This window comes from Saccostrea echinata, unplaced genomic scaffold, assembly GCF_033153115.1.
Source record: "Saccostrea echinata isolate AGI-Se365-2 ecotype Australia unplaced genomic scaffold, CSIRO_AGI_Sech_v1 ptg000050l, whole genome shotgun sequence".
NCBI classification, from domain to species: Eukaryota; Metazoa; Mollusca; class Bivalvia; order Ostreida; family Ostreidae; genus Saccostrea; species Saccostrea echinata.
This window is the reverse complement of record NW_026889799.1, coordinates 1,111,319-1,130,770: the sequence shown is the minus strand read 5'-3', so window position 1 is coordinate 1,130,770 and position 19,452 is coordinate 1,111,319. Positions and strand designations below refer to the sequence as shown.

The following is a 19,452-nucleotide window of genomic DNA, read 5'->3' as shown; positions in this document are numbered from 1 at the left end:
TCATTGTCAAAGAAAAAGATAATGACCTTGACCTGATCGTGCTTCTAAATAATACGGCCAACTTAAATCTAATTAATACAATCACTAGGTGATATTGTCTTCTTGAATCTTTGAAAATTTCATTAATTTTTAAATCTATACTTATAAATTAATAAATTTTGCAAATAAATTCCGAAACGGGTGCACCAGAGTTTTCACTTACCCCTCTAACAATAAACTAGATACAAGATGATGTCCGTAAACTATATTTAGATTTCACTCGCATAGTAAGTATCGTACATTAAATCAAAAGTCTACTTTCAATTTCTATAAACAGCCATGAAATAGCAAAAACGTGAGTACGGTGGCGTTTCCGGTTGGCGGATCTAAGTTACTGGCAATTTTTAATGACACTGACAACAAGCAATCGTTTATTTATTTCATGAAACGTCATCACTGAATTATTCAATCAAAACTTGATTTAAATGATATAAAAGAAATAAGTTGTGATAACCGATTCAAAAGGGAAACATGCAAATTATTTTCGTCATTCACCGATCTTAATATTGACGGAAGCTTCTAGAACATCATATAGCATCGAGCCCGACGTTAAAAAGATAAACGAGGCGATTACTACTGCATAACATAAAAAAAAGCTTTTGTGTGAAAAGTCATTGAAATAATGGTAAATCGTTGATAACACTATTAGTTGTGAATATATTTATATATCGAAAGACTATTATATATATATATATATATACATGTCCTAATAAATTTATCGGTAAAATTTGTATAGGCTATATTCCTTACTGAGGGCATCGTGGCAACGAACCCGAAGTACAATTTGCACTTCGTAATAAACTTGCTTACATGAAAAGAAAAAAAATAATGAATAAGATATTGTTCAAATACAATTAAAGATGTAAAATTTTGTGCTTTAATCAATACATTCCAGTTTTTTTTTCTGAATACAGTCTTTTGTATCAAATACTCGGCCTATTCATAGGGCGTTAAAAGCTCATTTTTACACAGGTACTTGGGTCTTGGTTTATAAATACGTATGTACCTTATTGATATGTAAAAAAAGTAAGTAAAGTACTTTTTTTTTTTTTTTACATATCAATAAGGTACAAACAGACCCAAGTACCTTTTAATCCCCCCTCCCCCAAAAAATCAATTAATCAGTAAAATGAGCATACTTGCTACTTTTATCCTTGACGGAACTGAAATAAGAGCATCTGAAGTTAAATGTCCATAACACAGGTTCCACAATAAACGTCAATTAATGAAATTGTTATTTTTTAAATTTTTACAAAAAAGGGGTTGGGTGTTTGGGGTGGAGACGTACAAGTATCTACTTCACGCGGGATTTTGAACAAAGTATTCCTTCCTGCTATAAGTCTGTAGGCTGTCAGTAGAAACTATAATATATTTTCAGTCGGTAGTGGTATAAATTCAATTCCTCGCGCTTGCGCGGGATTTCATCTAGTACAATAAATATCAGACGAAACCTTAAATAATTTGTTAATAAAATTTAAAATTTTATTTTAAAAGCATACCATATTCTTATTACTTAAAAACATATACATGTATGCTTTGAGATATTTACACAGTGGTGGTAATAAAAATGTGTCTTTGGCCAAAAAAGAATTATTAAGTGATCTATTAAACGCAAGATGCAGAGCTCGGGATTTATGAAATGAAAGTCGGGTTCGGGAAACAGATTGTAAACTGTTTCCTGTTATTTTTCTTGACAAAAGCACGTTAGACTGAGTTTGTCAGAAAAAAAAGAAATGGCTTCTAAAAAGAAAAGAGTTGGAGAATTAGATACGGCTGAAAAAATGTCAGACCCAAGTGATGGGGAAAATATGGACGAGGAGACTGAAATGGAGGTGAACGAGGTAAACATATATACCAGTTTCCGCGTGTTGTGCAAGACATGTGTAACTTGAATTTCCTCTAAATTTTTATGTTTTTGATTTTTTAAAACAATAAAAATACAATAAAAACTATACCCTTTAAAGTATTTTAATGTGATCTTTTGTAAGGGAAGTAGACAATGTCATGCTGTTAGCTGACATTACATTGATCCTGTGTGAATACAAGTGAACTTCAGAACTTAATTAAAGATAAAATAAATAAACACTGTGAAGATTAGAAGTCGACTTACACTTGGTTTGCCTTTTCAAAAGTCTAACATTTGTTGCATTATTTAAGGAATCACTGTCTAGTTAGTAGAGTATGCAAGGGCATCAATGACAGTTGGAAACGTGGGATAATTTGCATAAATTATCCCACGTTTCCAACTATCATTGAAGTTCCTGGCATACTCTACTAACTAGACAGTGATTCCTTATATTTCCATTTCATTGTGTAATAAAATTGTAAATTAAGATCTTAAAAATGTTGACTAATAGATTCAAATTACACGAGGCCTCACGTGTCAATTTCAATAGTCCCCGCCCACTGACATCAATATAAAGACAGCTGCATGAGAATTACATGCATATTAGGCCTCCTTAGCATCAGACACAAAGACAGCCACACAAGAATTACATGCATATTTGGTCTTCTGTGCACCTGACCTTTCGCTTGGCGAAATTGACATTCCGGTAGAATGATCAAGAAATCAACTCAACTAACTTTCAAAGAGATATCACAGAGAAAACATTAAATAGAAATGGAAATATTCGAATAAAACTCTGTCACCAGATAAGGAAAAATGTCTTTAAGTCTGTGCTGAATGGATTACATGAATTCTATTTCCATTTTACAGGAGATACAGGTTGACTTTGAGGCCAGAGTTCCCGAGGGAAGTGATTTTCATGGCATCAGAACCCTTCTACAGCAGGTAGCATAATGATCAGCTCATATTATTATTTAGATGGTATCAAATTGAAAATATTCAATTAAAACTTTCAGAAATATATCCAATACAGTAATTATATATTTTTCAAACCTGTGTACACCCCCTGTGAAGTGAAGTTGATATTTTTAAAGATAAGCATCGAAAGAAAAAAAAATTGGTTGGAAACATAACTTTAGGATTTTTTAAAAATCAGTACATGTACATGTACCTTTGAAAAAAAAAGTTTGCATGTTCTCAAATCTTTATCATTTAGCTATTTTTGAAAGCCAACATCAACTTGTCAGAAATGGCAGACATCATTATATCACAGGGACAAGTTGGAAGTGTCGTCAAGGTAATCTAATTTTTTTTTATTTTGGTAACTGTCAAATTTTACAGCCAGCATGATTTCTGTTACTTTTACCGTTTAGAGAAAAGATGGTCTTGCAACTGAATTAAGCAATATTTTTTTCTCAGATCAAAAAATAAAGTACAATGTAGATAGTGACATGATGTTAACAATTTTAAGACCCACTAATCAACCAAAATAAAAAAGATTGATGGAGTGTAGATTTTCCAATGTTTAAGTAGAAACAATTACATTTAGATTTAAACATGTAAAAGAAGTATGAATTCATCTCAACTATAAACAGAAAATTGTTTCTTATAATACATATAGTTTTGAAAAATTCTTGCAGTACTTTCCTTTGATATTTTTTTTTAAATTCAGTACTTTTTTAATATATTTAATTCCCCAGCAATCCTATGTACCTGAAGAAGATGATGATGAAGAGGAGATGGCAGAAGATGATCCAGTCTTAGCAGTTACTTCAGTCATCAACATCACTGATAAAAAGGTTAGAGGTCAACATCACTCATAAAGGTCAGATGTCAATGTTGTTTATGAAAAGGTCAGAGGTCATCAGCTGTGTAAATATCACAGAAAAAAGGCAGCTGGAGGTTAATAAAATAAATATTACAATGATTACAGACAGAAATCAAAGTTTAGTCACATTGGTACAAATTGGTTGTGGACTAGTGTACATGCTTCAAATTTGATTCAATAAAGAAAAAATATGTCAAAGGAGCATTCAGTGTTGCATGACAACTGCTTGTTTGACATTTCATGATATTTGAATAACTTTGCTTGGATGACTGCTTGGTTTCTAGGACATGGAATGTGTGAAACAGGTACGGTCAATGCTGATTGACCAATGTCAGAAGTGTGGAGGAGATCCAAAATTCAGCAAGGTCCTGAATGACAGTGACCACCATGTAGGCCTTCTGGTCAGTGAGCGATACATCAACATCCCTCCACAAATATCAGTCCCAATGTTTGATTCATTGCTGTAAGTAAATAAATTCATATTCACTTATTTTGTAAGATGCTGGGAAAAGGGGGGAGGTTAGAATTTACTCTGCAAAAAATCAAAATGCTTATGCTTGTCAATAACCTGGAATTTGTTACATGTATTATGTGTGTGCTTTAGCTAGTGTTATGATGCAAAGTTATTTTCTCAAATTAGTTATAATATCTGCATTGAAATATCAATTCAGTAATGATTGCTATATTCATAAGTGCTTCCTCAAATTAAATTTAACAGAAAAGAAGTGGAAAAGTGTAAAAATAAGAAGATGAAGTATGACTTTTCGTATTATATCCTTCTGTGTAAGACATACCGACAAAAGGGTCAGAAAAATAGTCCCCTGTTCTTCACCAACGCAGAGGAGGAATATCTACAGGAGGTGAGGGATATTGTGCCATTTGATTTGTAGAAATGTGGTTATATGTTACATCAGAGAAGTCAAAATATGTGTTTTAAAAATGTTTATAGCAAATAAAAAAAATTCAGGAACTCTGAAAAATTGGAACAATTACACGGTAGTCACTGCAAGGCTACCCCCTGAAATTCATTTAAACTAAAAGGTTCTCAATATACAAACCTCAAATATGAGAAGCTTTAACCCCATTTCCAAAACAAGAAAATCATCAAAGATTCTAAAAAAAAAAAAATTAGGAAAATTTTTGAAAGATTAAAAGAAAAAAAAACTAAAATAAAACAAGCACGTATTATAGATTTTATATACCTAAGGAGGCTAGCTTGTGAACGTGACTGTTTAATTTACAGTAGAAAATCTGACACCTGTCAATCTGTTGTACTGTGTATTCTGACTAACATTTTCCCTGTTCTTTACACTGTGTAATTAGACATCCTGTCTATTCTGTCACAATTTGTGTCCCAGTTAGTGATGTACCGTTAATCTATAAAATCGATTATCTAATCGAAATGGCCCCGATTATAGATAATCGATTATAAGTTTGATAATCGATTAATCAAAATATTAGTTTAAAGCAAATTATTCCTATGAATTCTTAATTCATTCTTTTATGAATATCACTAAATCTTAAGTATTAATTTAATAAATGATTCCAATGATACAAAATACATCAAAAGTGCATTTTAGAAATCATTCCTGAATTTTTTTACCCATGTATCCTTCATTCAAAAATGATTTAATTAAATACTTGAAATCAATAGATTATTAATCGATAATAGTGCATCCAATTATTTCGATAATCGATTATGAAAAAAATTCCGATTTCCCATCACTTGACCCAGTGCATGTGAGATTAGACAGATTTCACTGTATAATTTGGGATATTTCTCACAGTTTTCTTTAATTAGTATGGACTGCATTGATAGATGTATAGTAAACTTTGTCTTTAATTTGTTATGTGTAGGTGAGTGAAGCAAAATTTCAGTATTCAGTTCAGGCAGACAGAGACACGGTTGTGACAGGAACTTGGGACTCGGAGGACCAGTTTGAGGCGTTCAGGACCGTACTGCTTATCCCTGCAGATAAGCTGAAGCAGGGGGTGGAGAAAATAAAAACTGAGCTAGCCACAACTTGATGTGAAAATTGGAAAATAAATTTTTTTATTTCTTTTCTTTTTTCATTATTTTGAGATTAAGTCAAGGTTATTAGCTAGCAATCACAGTACATTTAGATGTCACAAGACTGCTTGTATTAAATGTGCATTCACCCCCCCCCCCCCCCACCCCAAAATAAAAAACAAAACAAAAACAAAAAACAAAAACAAAGAAGATGTGTTTGTGAAACACTGATGCCCCCATATGGCAACTTATAGCGAAGGTTAAACTTTCTCAAATGCAAATCAAATATTTTAGTACCCAAACTAAGGTCTTGTCCAGAGGAATATACCAGTGAAATATGAAAGCCCCTAGCAGCAACCATTGAAAAGATATGGAAAAGGTTAAAAATTCTCAAAAGTAAGTCACACATTAAGGTCAAGGTCAAAATTAATGATGCATGAGAAAAAGTCTAACAAGAAATACAGATGTGAAATATGAAAGCCCTAGCACCAACCATTCAAAAGGTATAACAAAGGTTAAAGTTTTTCAAAAATAGGCAAAGGGTCAAAGTTGTTGGGTTCCAAAGTAAGATCTTGTCACAAGGATTACATATGTGAAGTACGAAAGCCCTACCATCAACTGTTCAAAAGTTATGGCCAAGGTTAAAGTTTTTTTCAAAAGTAGGTCAAACTCCAAAATCAAGGTCAAATGGTCAAAGTTGTTGGTATCTAAGGAAGATCTTGTCACAAGGAATACACATGTGAAGAATGAAAGCCCTAGCACCAACCATTCAAAAGTTATGGCCAAGGTTAAAGTTTTTCAAAAGTAGGTCAAACTCCGAAGTCAAAGACAAATTTGTTGGCATCCAAAGGAAGGTTTTGTCACAAGGATTACACATGTGAAGTATGAAAGCCCTAGCACCAACCATTCAAAAGTTATGGCCAAGGTTAATGTTGGGTAAAATTGGGTCAAACTCCAAGTTCAATATCAAATGGTCAAATATGATGGTACTCAAAGAAAGGTCTTGTCACAAGGAATACACATGTGAAACATGAAAGCCATATCTCCAACCAATCATAAGTTGTGAGCAATATTAAAGATTTTGCGGACAAACAGACAGCTAGAGGGACGGACAAGACAAAAAGCAAAACAGAGAAGTTAATACAGGCCCAGTGTTTCTTTAACTTTTTTGTCCTTTGCCTTTGTGAATATGAAGTGTGCTGAAATTCCTTTTGTTTAATGATTATTTATTATTATTCTTAAAAATTTATTTATTTTTGTCCTGCCGTCATAGGGAAAAATTTATCCTTTGACTGAATAATCTCTCTCTCTTACTACCTGTATTTATATCCAAAAATTAACACTGTGTATAACTTGCACAGTGTTAAGATAGGGCATTCATATTTGATATTTGCATTACCTGTGACAAGATGTTTCCAAGTGTGCTGATTTTTGACCCTCTGACCTTGAAGTTTGACCTAATTCTCGAAATCTTTAACATTGCCGATAACTTTTGAATGAGAGATTAGACTTTCGTATTTGACATGTGCATTACCTGTGAAAAACCTTTCCGATTGTATTCTGATTTTTGATCTCATGTCCTTAAGTTTTTACCAACATTCTTTTTCAATTTTTTTTTACATAGGTATTAACGATGATAGGGGCGTTCATATTTTATATGTTCATTACCTTGACAACACCTTTCAGATATGACTTCATGACCTTGAAGTTTGACAAACTTACCAAAACGTTAAACTTTTGCTCCAGAAGAGACAGGACTTTCATATTTTTTTTCACATGTACATTACTTGTGAAAAAAGAACTTTCGGATTGTATTATGAAATTTTATCTCATGACCTTGATCTTGAAGTTTGATGCAGACTTGAGAAGCTTCAGTCTTGAACACAACTTTTACTTATTCAAAAAATTATATTTCTTTTGTATGATAAACAGACAAGACAGGACACATAAAAAAGACAGTAACAATATGCCGTAAATAAATGCATCCCAAACGCTAAGACACCGAGGGGAACACAATTCTTCGAATTTACTTATTTTAGTATTAGATAATGTATGTACATAGAGGTCATCTGTATGGTGTGAATTTATTTGTGCGTTTTCCAAAGAATTGAAATAGTGTATATTTGCAGGCTTGTCGATAAACATAAAAATAACTGCATGTTTTGTTGAATTTGGACATGTACCAACACCTATCACTGAGGGCCAACGAATATTCACATTGCATTTATGATGCTTGGAACTTTACGTGGAAAAAAGAGTTCAGATGAATTTCAAGAAGTTTCAAGAAGTTTATTTATTTCATTTTTCCAATAATCAAAACAAGATTAACACAGCTACAAAAAATGTCTAATGACATACTAAACTATTGTAAAGGTAATTTAATCATAATTTACATGTATTTAACAAAATATACCTCAGTAAAAGAAGCAAAGTGCATTTTACATAAATATTATCACAGTTAATTCTGGTGGATTGTCGATTGTGGAGCTTGTATTTCATTGTAATTGAAAACTTGTACAGGATTCAATTCCCATGAAGAATTGAAGATTCCTGTAAATATTCAGATGCAATTTGCCTGTTGTTTGTTTTCATCCAATAGCATAATCCACTTTTTTTTTTGAAAAAAAAACTTTTTTATACCAGCCCAATTCAGTCAGTATGTTCAAAATACACGTTATAACTTTGGAAGGTGAAATTCATTAATTACAACTTATGCTTATTGAAAAAAGTGTAGCATAGCAGTCCTTTAAATATGAAGTTACTCTAGGTTAAATGCTAATTATTAGGAATATGAACTTTAAAAAGTTGTATTAGAGCATAAAAATAAACTACAGAAATAAATCATATACATTAACATGTAAGACATCAAAATGTATAAGTATAATAAAAAACAAATATATCCTTGTCACAAGTCATTAGAAATGGTTGTAAATTGATGGTTAGAAAATATCCCACTATATCATATAAATGAGTGTATACAAGAAAAAAAACAAAATAAGTTTATTCCAATTATAATTTTTATAATTGTTTTTCTTTGTGCAAAATGCATACATTTTGGATTATCAAGTGGGAATGATATTTTTTCTAGAATTAAGGTCATCACATGTGTGACTTTCTATCATTATCCACTTATAAGAAAACATAGAACAAGTAAGTCAAAATCACGAAAAATAGATATAAAGTTTTTAAATCAATATATGCATTAATTTGTATGAAGATTTATCTCGTCAATTTGCATATAACACACTACAGATGAAAATCTTGAATAGAAAAAAATAAGACATGGAAACATCACTTATAATATTATTTTTGATTCTATAAATTATCTTCTTTCTACAATAACACGTATCTCAGTCATCCTTTACAGTTTCACTTCTATATAAAGAGGGGCTTTAGTTTCCAGAGATGAAGTGTATCCAAGCATTTTACTGGCCGCCTCCTCCCACGTATGACCTAATTCCAACATATCACACACCCAGTCATATTTCTGTCTCTTGGCTATGTATGTCTCCACCGAAACTCTTAGCCTTTCCTCTAAAAATCCACCTTCAATGCTCATTTTCTTTAGTTTATTTTCTGCTTTCATGAATGCAGACAAAAGACTGAGCTGATTAGAAAAGTCTAAAGGAAATAACTCTGGAACAATTACTTTAAGGATAAGGAGCAGGGCCAGGGCTGAAGATATCAACTCTAGGACGTCATCTCCAACCTTTTTACCTGATACAGAAAGAGAAAATATTCGTAGTTAGCTTTATGGAAAATGAATACAAGTACACACATACGAGGGGTGATCAAAAAGTTCGCGAACTATCTCTATATTTACAAATTAAGCCACAATTCAGATTTCAGATCAGTATGAAATTTGGCACACATAGTCATATACATGTTCTATAAATAGCAGATGTTATATAATGTTTTGTTTCGTGTTTGTGACGTCACAATGTAAAAATGACGTCAATATCTAGGTGACATGTGACAAAAAATGGTTGACTCAGTTGTACTCGAGCAACGAACGGCTGTAAAGTTTAACATATATCTCGGAAATTCCTTTGCAGTAGAATATGATAATTTGTACACGGTTTAAGAAGACAAAAGACTTACCAGAAGTTCAATTATTAATTGGATTGATTGTTTTAGCGAAGGCAGGTAGATGGTTAAAAATGATGTCTGTTCTGTTGCCCAGCGAAACCAAGCCGGTAAAAAGATGCGTCCTTAGTTGAGCAATTTGTTTGGAAAGATCGCCAAGTAACAATTAGAAAAATAGTTGAATATCTGAACAATAGTATGATTATCAAATCCCTAAAATATCGTTTGTTTTAAACTTTAAAAATATCAGATAAGATAAAAAGAAGGCGCCCATACTTTTTCCATATTGGATAAACGACGCTCCCGAGACAAAGGACTCGGGATTTGATGGTCACCATTCTATTTCTGGGATGGGATATCCTTATCCAGCCATCCTATTGCCGAGATTTGGCCATTTCTGACAGATGGTCTGTTCTTGTTTTAAAAAATAACTTGCATGGTAAGAAATATAAGACTAGGAAAAATCTCTTATCTTCTGTGAACAAACCGCTACGAAGCATGTCACGTGACCGCCTGGATCACATGATTCGCGCATGGGCAGAACAATGGCAGATGTGCATTACAATCGGAGAGGACTACCTTAAAAAATAATGAACATTGAAATCTCATTTTATTTCTTTCAAGGAAGTTATTCAATTAGTTCGCGAACCTTTTTGATCACCCCTCGTATTTTCAAATTAATTAAAAAGAGAAGAGTATTATATACAAAAAAATTTGAAACAAAATACACCTGTATCATATAAAAGAAAGAATTTATGTTGAGAGAAATTTTTCTTAGCATGTCAGAAAATTTAGATGAATCCCTATATATATTTGTGGTGGCCTCCTCATCTTCATATTCCTATGTTCTTTTATGTAGGATATGTGTTTTAACCAAGCATAATGTCCAGTTCTTCGTGTACATACCAAGTGAATTTAATCCTGCTCCCTGGAGGATGTCCATACATTTTGTGATGTCAATTCCAAAAGTCTCCTCCAAATTCGCTCCAAGTTTCCATAAATTATTCTGTTGGTGACAGAAGTATTTCAAACTAAGCACATTTATCATATGCAAAACACTCAGTCAAATATTCATAATGTATGTACATGTTCATGTAGTCTATATTTATGTAAATAAGTTCACAAGAAGATTCAAAGTCATAAAATTTACAACAGTTTGAACTATTTTCATCAAATATGCATGTACCTTACATACATATGTCAAGAAGTTATATACAGTCATGTACAGCCTGATATATTGAAGAAATTCTTGACAGTATTTTATATTGAGAGTCAAGCTAATGGTCAAAGGGTACTTCAGAATACTTCTCACATGGCTATATTAGTTTTAAAAATATTCCTGTTTTAATACTGATTCAGTCCCTTCTCAGATTAGAAATTGCTTCTAAACCCCCAAAAATCCATTGCAAAGTGGCGGAGCTGAAATGTACCATTATGAGCAAAAAGAATGTTGTATTAAGTAATCATGTTGTACCTACACATATTATGAGTAAAAGATTACCTCTTGAATATTAAACATCGCTTGTAGTGAGGATATATTCAGTCTTGGGGTCTCCTTAAGAACATTGCTGACAGAAGATCCAATACCATAAGAGTTTACATCAGAAGCTACCAATGAATACAGAAGATTTTGTTATGAGGTATCGGAATCAAACATGAAATTACATGTAAATAATGTTGTTATTTTGCTCTCTTTAAAAACCTTATCTCCTTGCTCAACCTTCTAAGAGTCAATCATCTATTTCTTCAGTTGTATCAAGAAGACCCTTGGTTAATCAAATTAAAAAAAATTCCCATAAATACTGGCATATAATATTTCTACCCCATATAATAACCCTTTTAAGCATCAAGAGGCAATGGCGTAACCAAACTTAAAGTCATACTACATGGTGCTTCTGTACATAATAAATATTACTAACATTACACCTTTTGTGCTGGAGAGTATATTATGGGGTTTTTTTTTTATCTAATGTAAAATTTGAACCCCTATTTTTGACCCATTCTAATTACAGGATCCATTATATGAAGAAAAAAAAATAAACACAACTTAGGAATGTTTATATCAATATCACTTAGTTGGAACTGCTATTCTTAAAGAAAATGGATCCAATCTCTGATTGGATTGTGGCTGTTTGTTATTTTGTTTTACCCACCTTTTTTGATGGCAGGCAGCAGTTTAGGGCATTTTGTATATGTTTTTTGAATCTTATGATGTTTATAAGGGGGTCAACTTGAAATACATGTATACTGTACCTTGTGAAAGATTACAGGGTTTGAATTCTTATTCTAGTCTGGTTGACCCCCTTTTTTCCTACATACATCATGTTACAATCATTATGGTGCTGGGGGTCAGATTGTGCAGTATTTTGCCTAAGATGTTTGAGTCCCCTTTTTCTGACCCCCACTTTGTTAACTGTGTTTTACTTCTTTCGTCATTTACTTTAATAAATGACATATTTCACTTCTACATGATGTTATTTGTTTTTGCCTGCTTTTAACAAAAAACAAGCTCAGTCGTTTGGCAGGAGAACTAAGGAACATAAAATAGTAATTATTGCAAATAATTTCATTTATGTGACATGTTCTAGTATAATAATTTTATTATATAATAATGTTTGTATTGTACCTAGTTTTATACTAAGCAGCTACACTGTTCAATTTATTTAACTAGTTTTACCCTTTTCCCTTACCCTAATATGGGTTCAACCAATCAGCAAAGCTCTTTTCCATCACGTGATCATTATTGATCTGTTTACCAAAAGAGAAAGTAACGTTTATTGAACTGCTGAATTTTTCGAACCCACCAGCCACCCCATCTGCCACCAATGCTTGTTATTTCTTTTAGGTTGACATTTTTGTTATTTCGTTTTACCCGTTTGTTTGTTATTTTGTTTTACCCACCTTTTTTGATGGCAGGCAGCAGTTTAGGGCATTTTGTATATGTTTTTTGAATCTTATGATGTTTATAAGGGAGTCAACTTGAAATACTTGTATACTGTACCTTGTGAAAGATTACAGGGTTTGAATTCTTATTCTAGTCTGGTTGACCCCCTTTTTTCCTACATACATCATGTTACAATGTCATTATGGTGCTGGGGGTCAGATTGTGCAGTATTTTGCCTAAGATGTTTGAGTCCCCTTTTTCTGACCCCCACTTTGTTAACTGTGTTTTACTTCTTTCGTCATTTACTTTAATAAATGACATATTTCACTTCTACATGATGTTATTTGTTTTTGCCTGCTTTTAACAAAAAACAAGCTCAGTCGTTTGGCAGGAGAACTAAGGAACATAAATAACAATATGTGTTTGTGAAACACTGATGCCTCCATATGGCAGCTTATGGCGAAGGTTAAAGTTTCTCATATGCAAGTCAAAATCCAAGCCAAAAGATAAAAAATGTTGGTACCCAAAGAAAGGTCTTGTCTCGAGGAATATACTTGTGAAATTTGAAAGACCTAGCTGCAACTGTTCAAAAGTTACGGCGAAGGTTAAAGTTTTTTAAAAGTAAGGAAAACGTCAAAGTCAGGGTCAAAGTGGTTGGTGAAGTATGAAAGCCCTAACACCAACCATTCAAAAGTTGTGGCCAAGGTTAAAGTTTTTCAAAAGTGGGTCAAACTCCTATGTCAAGGTCAAAAGGTCAAAGTGGTTGGTATCCAAAGGAAGGTGATGTCACAAGGATAACATATGTGAGGTATGAAAGCCCTAGCTTCAACCATTCAAAAGTTATGGCCAAGGTTAAAGTTTTTCAAAAGTAGGTCAAACTCCTAGGTTATGGCCAAGGTTTAAGTTTTTCAAAAGTAGGTCAAACTCCTAGGTCAAGGTCAAAAGGTCAAAGTGGTTGGTATCCAAAAAGGTCTTGTCACAAGGATTACATATGTAAAGTATGAAAGCCCTAGCTCCAACCATTCAAAAGTTATGGCCAAGGTTAAAGTTTTTCAAAAGTAAGTCAAACTCCTGGGTCAAGGTCAAAGGGTCAAAGAGGTTGATATCCAGAGGAAGGTCTTGTCACAAGGAATACACATGTGAAGTTTGAAACCCCAAGCACCAACTGTTCAGAAATTATGGCCAAGGTTAAAGTCTCATAAAATTTTGCAAAAGTGGGTCGAACTCCAAGGCCAAGGTCAAAAGGTCAAATACGATGGTACCCAAAGAAAGGTCTTGTCACAAGAAATGCACATGTGAGATATGAAAGTCACAGCTCCAACCAATCAAAAGTTATGGGCAAGGTTAAAGTTGACAACAGACAGACAGACAAACAGGACAAAAACAATATACCCCGGGATCTTTCGATCCCGGGGCATAATAAAAACCATTTCTTATGTACATTTTTTCCTATACACAATGAATCTCTAGTAGAGCCTTACCTAGCCCAGAGCTCATGACATATCTGAATCTGCACTATATTTGGAGTGTTGTATATTAACTAGTAAATGGCAAAATCCTAATTCTGCTGCTCATTTACAAGAATTTTTTAAAGCCTTTAGTTGTTAAGTTTGGTACCTATGGTAACACCATCATTACAATAAACTCCTAGTGACATAATTCACCCTGAATGTAGCTCTTAAAATGCTATTTCTATTTTGTATGCTTTTTATATGGCTTAAATATAATGTTAGTATTTTTCCAGTTTTTTTAAAATTTCGTCCATGTTTTTTGTGAAGATGTTAAGTGTGAAATACTTATAGAAGACACGGCAAGAAGACAGAATGTCACAAATCAATCTTCAGTCATAAAAGCTCACTGAGTTCTTTACTGAGCAAAAAACTGTATGATCAAGACAATGTTATCATCCTGAATCATGAAAAAAGAATCTTTATATTTGTATTTAACTTTCATCATAAATAGTGCACAAAAGTACCTTTTTCTTCATATCCCACTGGCAACGCAGGTAGTTTTGAAGTCCTTGGCATAAGCTAGACAAACAAAAATTGTACATTAACATCTTATACAACTTGATGATATATGAATTTCTTTAGCAAAATTCTTTTTGGTTAAATATTTTAATTCTGGAAATATTTATTTTTCTAGATATTTTATTTAAAGTTACATAATGAGTCAAAATCGTGTGTTTCTTTCAAGATAATTGTATCATAAAACAAAAGATTTAATATATGAAATATGACTAAAGCGAAGGTTTGACAACTCAACTGCACTGTAAAGCAAGAAAAGAACTGCAAAATATAAGTGCCGGAAAAACAAACTTGAAGGTTGTATCTACCGCTTTGTTGTTATCGTCAATGTCAACAATGTCAAGGTCAAGCGACTTTTATTTTTAGCGTGAAACTTGTAAACAACATTGAATTGGAGCAAACAGAAGTGAGAAATAGGTTCTGATCATCTTTATTGAAGATTGTATCAAAATCCTCGGTCATCCAATATTTATATCATATATTTCATCTATGGAATTGACACCATGGTAAATTCTTCATCTTTTCTGCGCATGTGTACAATAAAGAGGAAGAAGTGAAGCAATATTTTTGTTTAGGGGTAAACAAAAATTATTTTTACTTTTATTTTTCTCCAAAAAAGTAGATTTTTTTAGGTTCAGAAACCTGTAATTTTCTGAAACCTAATATCTTCAAGAATTGGTCATCCAAAAATTCTACTTTTGTCAGTTTTTACCTTTTCCATCACACTGTTACTTTAATATTTCTCTTAATAATACATTGAGATAGAAATTTTTAAAGAATATTTATTTTCAGATCCTCAAATTGTTAATGGTAGAAATGTTGCTATACACAAAAGATGACAAGGGTTCTTGACAATCACAAAGGAATAAGAGTATTTTCAAGAATATTCTAGGACAAGGCATGTCCAAACTTGTCCATCAAATCTATTTGTCAGCTAGATCTGTAGATATGACCAATTACATGAAAAATAGTGCTCTAAAACTATATTGCATTTTCAATACAAAATTTGCCCATCCTCAGTTCTAAGACAATGAAGAGTAAGGTAAGAATATTGGAGACCATGCAAAAACAAGTTTGTTTCCCTTGCACAAATGAATTAAATGTGTATTAAATATTAAAAAAATTTCCATCTATTTTAGAAAAAACCCTTAAGAAGCTTCTGGCCAAGGAACTGCAATAGGTAGCCATAACTCATTGGAGACCCTTAAAATGAAGACTTACCTCTGTAGCAGATTTCATTCTCTCTTTTTCAGCTTCCTTTACCATGTGCTCAATTTGTTCTTGACTCAGTCTGCCTTTGTCATTTCCTATCTTAACTGTATGTACATATAAAATCATCAGATATAAATTAAATCCTAAATTTTAATTGAAACAATCTACAGACAAACCTTAATAATATTTATGGAGTTATATAAATCTACCAATCAGGTTTGAGTAGAGAAAACTGCAATTGTTCATTAAAAATATTATTTTTGTAATATTTCTGATTTGATGTCATTAGAATGACCATTATTATTAAATATGACATTCTAATAAAAGGACTATTATATGACAATCCATTACTTATATCATGGAATTTAATAATTATGGTTTAATCAGCTCACTTGTTAAAATATCACTTTCCCCCTGAAAAATTATTTTCTATGTAAATTGTAATCTGAAAGAAGCAAAACTTAAGAGAAGTTGGAACAGAGTATGTTTTTTATTGCTTATAGGACTCAGAGCGCAGTGTAGGTGTATTATTGCTTACAGGACTCAGAGTGCAGTGTATGTGTATTATTGCTTACAGGACTCAGAGTGCAGTGTAGGTGTATTATTGCTTACAGGACTCAGAGCGCAGAGATCTGATGTCTGTAACTTTAACTGTTGTTATTCCGTTGGCGTCAATATCAATGGTCACTTTTATCCATGGGCTTCCAGGATGGGAAGGCAAAATATTTTTCTAGAAAATTAAAAATGTTTATTATTTAGATACATATCTTATATACTTCTTCTAATTTTCTGAAACAAAATTAGAAAAAATATATTGGAAAACAAATCTGTCTTAAAAATTAAAAAAAAAATATTTTATAGACATACTTTGCTGACATTCTAGATATGCATATGGAATTACAAAGCCACCAGTTATATCACATTTTGCATGCAACGAATATCAAGCAATTACTTCAATTTAAAAACCAGTTCAACTTTTACATATTAGCATGTTAATCTTTACTTACAATCTGGAGCTGTCCCAGAAAATGGTTCCGCTTGGCCTCCTTCATGCATCCTTCATAAACTCTGACATCTACTCTGCTCTGTTTGTTATCAATACACGTGAAATTCTAAAAAGCATATTTTAAAAATCTATAATAGATATAATTCATATAAGAAAATAGTATTTTTTCATGAAAAGCAAACTTGAAACATTTTGTAATATAAGGTGAGTTTTGAAGCATTTTCTATATAGACATTTTTGAATTACGTTTTGAAAAATAATTTATTTAAATATCACTGACACTTTATTGTAATCTAAAATTTATGTTTTCGTTATAACCTGTCTCTAATCACAGTATATAACACTATCTATAAAATTGCTGCACTTTCCCTCGATAAAATCTCTCTCAAATTTATTAAGTTCATGTAAAGCTGTTTTGCTTCAAATGCAATTATACATTGAAGTACATGTAGTAGATAGACTTATTTTTAAACTGCATTCTTCAGTCTGTTCCAAAATATTTCAAATTATATTTTGTTGTGTCAACAAAATTTATACTAGTGAATAAGTACTATTGGATGATAAGGAATTGATACTATTTAAAATGGATCAGGCTCAAGATACAAAAAGTGAACATTTGTTTATCTTTCGTTACTGCCTTCACTAACTGTTTGCATTGTATTAAAAATAATTTTGCATTTGTTTTGGAAACATATTGAACAAAACATAATTCACATATAGGAACATCGTAGTATGAAATTTAATTTGAATTTGCTTCAAATAAACTACATTTATGAATATAAAGATCTAAAGATTCAATTAAGTTTCCAAAATTGGTGCATTTTCTAGAATGATGCCTATCATTACTGATAAATTTTAGTTAAACTTCTTCTAATACGAAACATTGAGTAATGTATACATTTTTTTGGTTTAAAAATAAAATTCTTCAAATATATTTCAATTATCAAGAATTGAACCTGTTCTTTCCGACAAGGAATCGTGGTGTTTCTTGCGATAACTACACAGAAATTTCCCTCGGCGTCCTCTACCCCTATAGAAAGAGGTGCGACGTCCAACAGCAATAGTGAATGAGACTCCTAAAAATAATATATATTTCTTTTAAAAGTAAAATGATTATACAAAGTTGCATATTTGATAATGTTAAAGTATTAGAATTATCAATTTTCATTCACAAGTGATGATTTAACTTAATTTGTAGTTAAACTTAAAACAGTAAAAATAACAATTACTTTGGACCATTTAAAATTTTCAAAATAGTACTGTACTAGAAGAATAGTTTGAGTTATAAAATTTGAAATTCATGAATATACCAAAAATTAAATCAAAACAACTCGTCTCTCTGAAGCCAAGCACAATAATACAAGTCAGTTAAAATTTCACTCTTTGCATTATTTTATAAGTGACGCTTCCAGTCATTAAGTCCATGCAGTACCAACAACATTGTCTTTTGTAACAAATGCAAATTGAATTTGTAAACACGATATGAAAAAGCCATTAGGACATTCGCATCTTGAATAATATGGCGTGACTGTAATTAAGTGAAATAATATCAATGTTCTTTTTTTTCTCCCTCTACTCTGAAATGTTTATACTACCCAACAAGATTGAAAACAATGTAGTTTAGAAAAGATGAAGATTTTTCTTTTTGATTTACAATTTTTTTGTATTTTAGTTGTATTTTAGTTGTCCCATATCTGAAAAGACTTTGAAGTAATCCTTAGTTGCTAATGCAGACTGCTTGATGCCATCAAAATATGACTTCATATCGATATTAATTTATAAAACATAAGAATATTGATATCACTATTTTTTTAATGTATCAAGTGGTTCCTAACCTACATTTGCACTAGTTGAAAAAATGCTAAAATAATATGGTGCCATACGTTGAAAAATAATTATTGAACATTATACCTCTCCTTATCTTATTTATACTTCATAAAGAGATTGTGACAGATTTTATAATTTGTGTAATCAACGCATTTTCGAGATTATACTTCCAACATGGATATCTACAAGGCTTGTATTAGATAGTCATTTTAAGTTGTTTTGATCGAAAGATCCTGGGAGTATATTGTTTTTGTCCTGTCTGTCTGTTTTTCTGTCTGTCTGTTGTCAACTTTAACCTTGCCCATAACTTTTGATTGGTTGGAGCTATGACTTTCATATTTCCCATGTGTATTCCTTGTAACAAGACCTTTCTTTGGGTACTATCATATTTGACCTTTTGACCTTGACCTTGGAGTTTGACCCACTTTTGCAAAATTTTATGAGACTTTAACTTTGGCCATAACTTCTTAACACTTGGTGCTTGGGGTTTCAAACTTCACAATTGTATTCCTTGTGACAAGGCCTTCCCTTGGATACCAACAACTTCGACCTTTTGACCTTGACCTTGGAGTTTGATCTACTTTTGAAAAACTTTAACCTTGGCCAAAACTTTTGAACAATTGGTTCTTGGGGTTTCAAACTTCATATATATATTCCTTGTGACACGGCCTTCCTCTTGATATCAA

General features: G+C 32.0%; 2 protein-coding genes across 2 annotated transcripts in view; one reads left to right on the top strand and one right to left on the bottom strand.

Moving 5' to 3' along the window:
* The first annotated feature begins 1,735 nt into the window (after positions 1–1,735).
* On the top strand, positions 1,736–5,774 carry LOC133203314 (protein BCCIP homolog). Its single transcript, XM_061339122.1, has 7 exons — positions 1,736–1,880; positions 2,756–2,830; positions 3,102–3,182; positions 3,586–3,684; positions 3,998–4,176; positions 4,432–4,573; positions 5,571–5,774. Exons 1-7 carry the CDS (start codon positions 1,773–1,775, stop codon positions 5,739–5,741), a joined length of 855 nt encoding a protein of 284 aa, XP_061195106.1. The 5' UTR covers positions 1,736–1,772; the 3' UTR covers positions 5,742–5,774.
* A 2,819-nt stretch (positions 5,775–8,593) lies between these two features.
* Positions 8,594–19,452, bottom strand: part of LOC133203369 (protein mono-ADP-ribosyltransferase PARP4-like) — an 88,697-nt gene continuing 77,838 nt past the window's right edge. The window contains exons 48-55 of the mRNA XM_061339161.1: positions 17,896–18,015; positions 16,941–17,045; positions 16,546–16,663; positions 15,943–16,037; positions 14,670–14,724; positions 11,312–11,418; positions 10,717–10,816; positions 8,594–9,441 (exon numbers count right to left, since the gene is read on the bottom strand). Of these exons, the coding sequence (XP_061195145.1) occupies positions 9,086–9,441; positions 10,717–10,816; positions 11,312–11,418; positions 14,670–14,724; positions 15,943–16,037; positions 16,546–16,663; positions 16,941–17,045; positions 17,896–18,015 (1,056 nt within the window). The 3' untranslated portion in view covers positions 8,594–9,085. The remainder of the gene's footprint in view (positions 9,442–10,716; positions 10,817–11,311; positions 11,419–14,669; positions 14,725–15,942; positions 16,038–16,545; positions 16,664–16,940; positions 17,046–17,895; positions 18,016–19,452) is intronic.

Bases quoted from the DNA above. Each gene is read 5' to 3' on its own strand.
- LOC133203314 (XM_061339122.1), top strand. From the start codon at position 1,773: ATGGCTTCTAAAAAGAAAAGAGTTGGAGAATTAGATACGGCTGAAAAA. The intron at 1,881-2,755 runs GTAAACATATAT...TCCATTTTACAG, and splicing joins CTGAAATGGAGGTGAACGAG to GAGATACAGGTTGACTTTGA. The intron at 2,831-3,101 runs GTAGCATAATGA...TTTATCATTTAG, and splicing joins TCAGAACCCTTCTACAGCAG to CTATTTTTGAAAGCCAACAT.